The sequence below is a fragment of the Phlebotomus papatasi genome, chromosome 5 (genome assembly GCF_024763615.1).
Source record: "Phlebotomus papatasi isolate M1 chromosome 5, Ppap_2.1, whole genome shotgun sequence".
NCBI lineage: Eukaryota > Metazoa > Arthropoda > Insecta > Diptera > Psychodidae > Phlebotomus > Phlebotomus papatasi.
The window spans coordinates 4,355,918-4,358,176 of record NC_077226.1 but is presented as its reverse complement, the minus strand read 5'-3'; the positions used below and the strand labels follow the sequence as shown (position 1 = coordinate 4,358,176).

The 2,259-nt window shown below is 36.9% G+C and overlaps 1 protein-coding gene across 1 annotated transcript; it reads right to left on the bottom strand.

Annotated features, from left to right (window-relative positions):
* Positions 1–685: 685 nt before the first annotated feature.
* LOC129808831 (histone H2A.V-like) lies at positions 686–1,182 on the bottom strand. The gene has a single exon (XM_055858743.1). It carries the CDS (start codon positions 1,080–1,082, stop codon positions 702–704), a length of 381 nt encoding a protein of 126 aa, XP_055714718.1. The 5' UTR covers positions 1,083–1,182; the 3' UTR covers positions 686–701.
* Positions 1,183–2,259: the final 1,077 nt, after the last annotated feature.

Genomic DNA, 2,259 nt, shown 5'->3' with positions numbered 1-2,259 from the left:
ACTGTTGTCTCCAACGGGCATCTGGTAGCTTCCGGTCGCAAAAAAGTTGAGTTTAGCCAAGACTCTGGTGTGAAATGGAATTTCTGATGCGGAATGATCATATTGTTCCAGATCTTCAATTAATTGTTGGGCAGCATGAGGAAGCAGTCGGAAACGACTTATGAATGCCTCTGTAGAAATATCAAACAAATCTCCTTGACATTTCAAATATTTCAAGTTGCGAGCATTTTCTGAACTGAAAAATATTTAAAAAAAAAAAAATAAAAAATAAACCAATTATTTAAAAATAAATATTAATTATATGCGTAATTTGACTTTATTCAACACTTACAGCATTTCTTGACGTTCTATCTTTTATAATAGCATTACAATGGCCGAATTTCGATTCATTTTCTCAAGACTTTCACTTTACAAAATTTAAAAAGACCTCTAAACTTTCCTTGGATCGTACAAGAAAATGTATGAAAGTGTCAAAGAATTGTCCGGAATTTATTTGATATTACAAATAGATATTCTGTGGACTCCTGCATTGAAGATCCATCTGTCTAGGGTTCCTGAACTTATAAGATAATGAACGCAAAATTGGTCAAGTAATTTATTTTAGGGAGAGAAAAGGCAATTAAAGTCGTGGAAAGATGGATATATTTAATTGGAGTTTTTGGAAATTATGATTACGAGCTCGGATTTCCGGAGTGATACGATTATTCCGGACCACCCTTCTTTCCAATGAGCGATTTGTGGATGTGTGGAATGACACCACCACCCGCAATTGTGGCCTTAATAAGGCTGTCTAATTCCTCATCTCCACGGATGGCCAGCTGTAAGTGACGGGGAGTTATACGCTTCACTTTAAGATCTTTTGATGCATTACCAGCCAACTCCAGTACTTCAGCGGTGAGATATTCAAGGATGGCAGCTGAGTAGACGGCCGCTGTGGACCCCACGCGTCCATGGCTTGTGGTGCGATTCTTGAGATGCCGATGAATTCTGCCCACAGGGAACTGCAATCCAGCCCTAGCTGAACGCGAAACGGCCTTTGCTTTGGCTTTTCCAGAATCCTTGCCTGCTTTTCCGCCAGCCATATCCACAGATTTGTCTCAATTTATCAATATTTTCACAGTATTTTTTGGGCAGAAAAAAGCGAATGTCGCTACAATTCAACACAACAGCGTAGGGAAAGCGATAAAAACATTCTTGGATTAATTGAAAAATTCTTGGATATAGAATACGGTAATTTGAAAATATTGTTGGAGACTTTATAACAAGGTCTAAAATATTTGGAGAGTACTAATATTTTAGAACTTTATATTTTTTCTGTGAGAATACCAAATTTCTTGGATCTTGCTCAGTTACAAAATTATAAAGATGGCAGAATAGCAGCCTATATCAAAGAATTGTTGTATTTTGTGACACTTTCCATTTAAAACCCTAATTTAAGTGTCTTAGTCGAGTAGAAGCAGTCAAATTGGCATCTGAGTGGTTTCAAAGCGTTATTATGGGAAAAATCAATTTTTTCACACTTAAACGACAAAATCGGACAGATAGCATTATCTGATCGAAAAGTGATGTAAGGACAAAATATAGAGACAAATGTTCTCTACAATTATGTCGAAGTAATTATCAAACTCGGTTCAGCGACAGTCGAGATAATTGAAGTTATGTGATATTGAAATTGGCTTTTCGACTGTGGCGCTCCCGGTGTTGGTCCCACGAAGTTCAAGTGTTCTAGAAAGTTGTAGCAATTAGTGAGATCTTTCGTTTAAGCCCTCACTCATCAAAATCGGTCAAATAGAACCGGAGATATGATTTTTTGAATTTCGTGAAATTTGACCCCTCATATCTCCGGTTCTATTGTAACCACAGCGCACTTACGCACCATTTTGGAAACAACCTAGACTGGACTACAACATACTAAAATTTCATTAACTTGCACAATGCCGTTTTTGAGAAAAATTAGTTTGAATTTTGATGAATTTTGACGCTATCACAGCGCCACCTGTGGTGACTTTTTGAACTTCCATCTGAAAGTGTTCATCGAGACGAAACCAAAAAGGTAAAATTTAGGTCGCTATGTTAATTAGAACCGGAGATAGAGGCCAGTCAATGTTCGAACTTTGACCCCTTATAGCTGGGGTCAGGGGTTATGGATTAACTTAAGTATTTTTTTGTTTGATAGGTATAATCAAGGGCTACAATATACTAAAATTTCAGCCCGATGCACAATGGAATTTTTGAGTTATTTAATTTAGAAAATTGAAA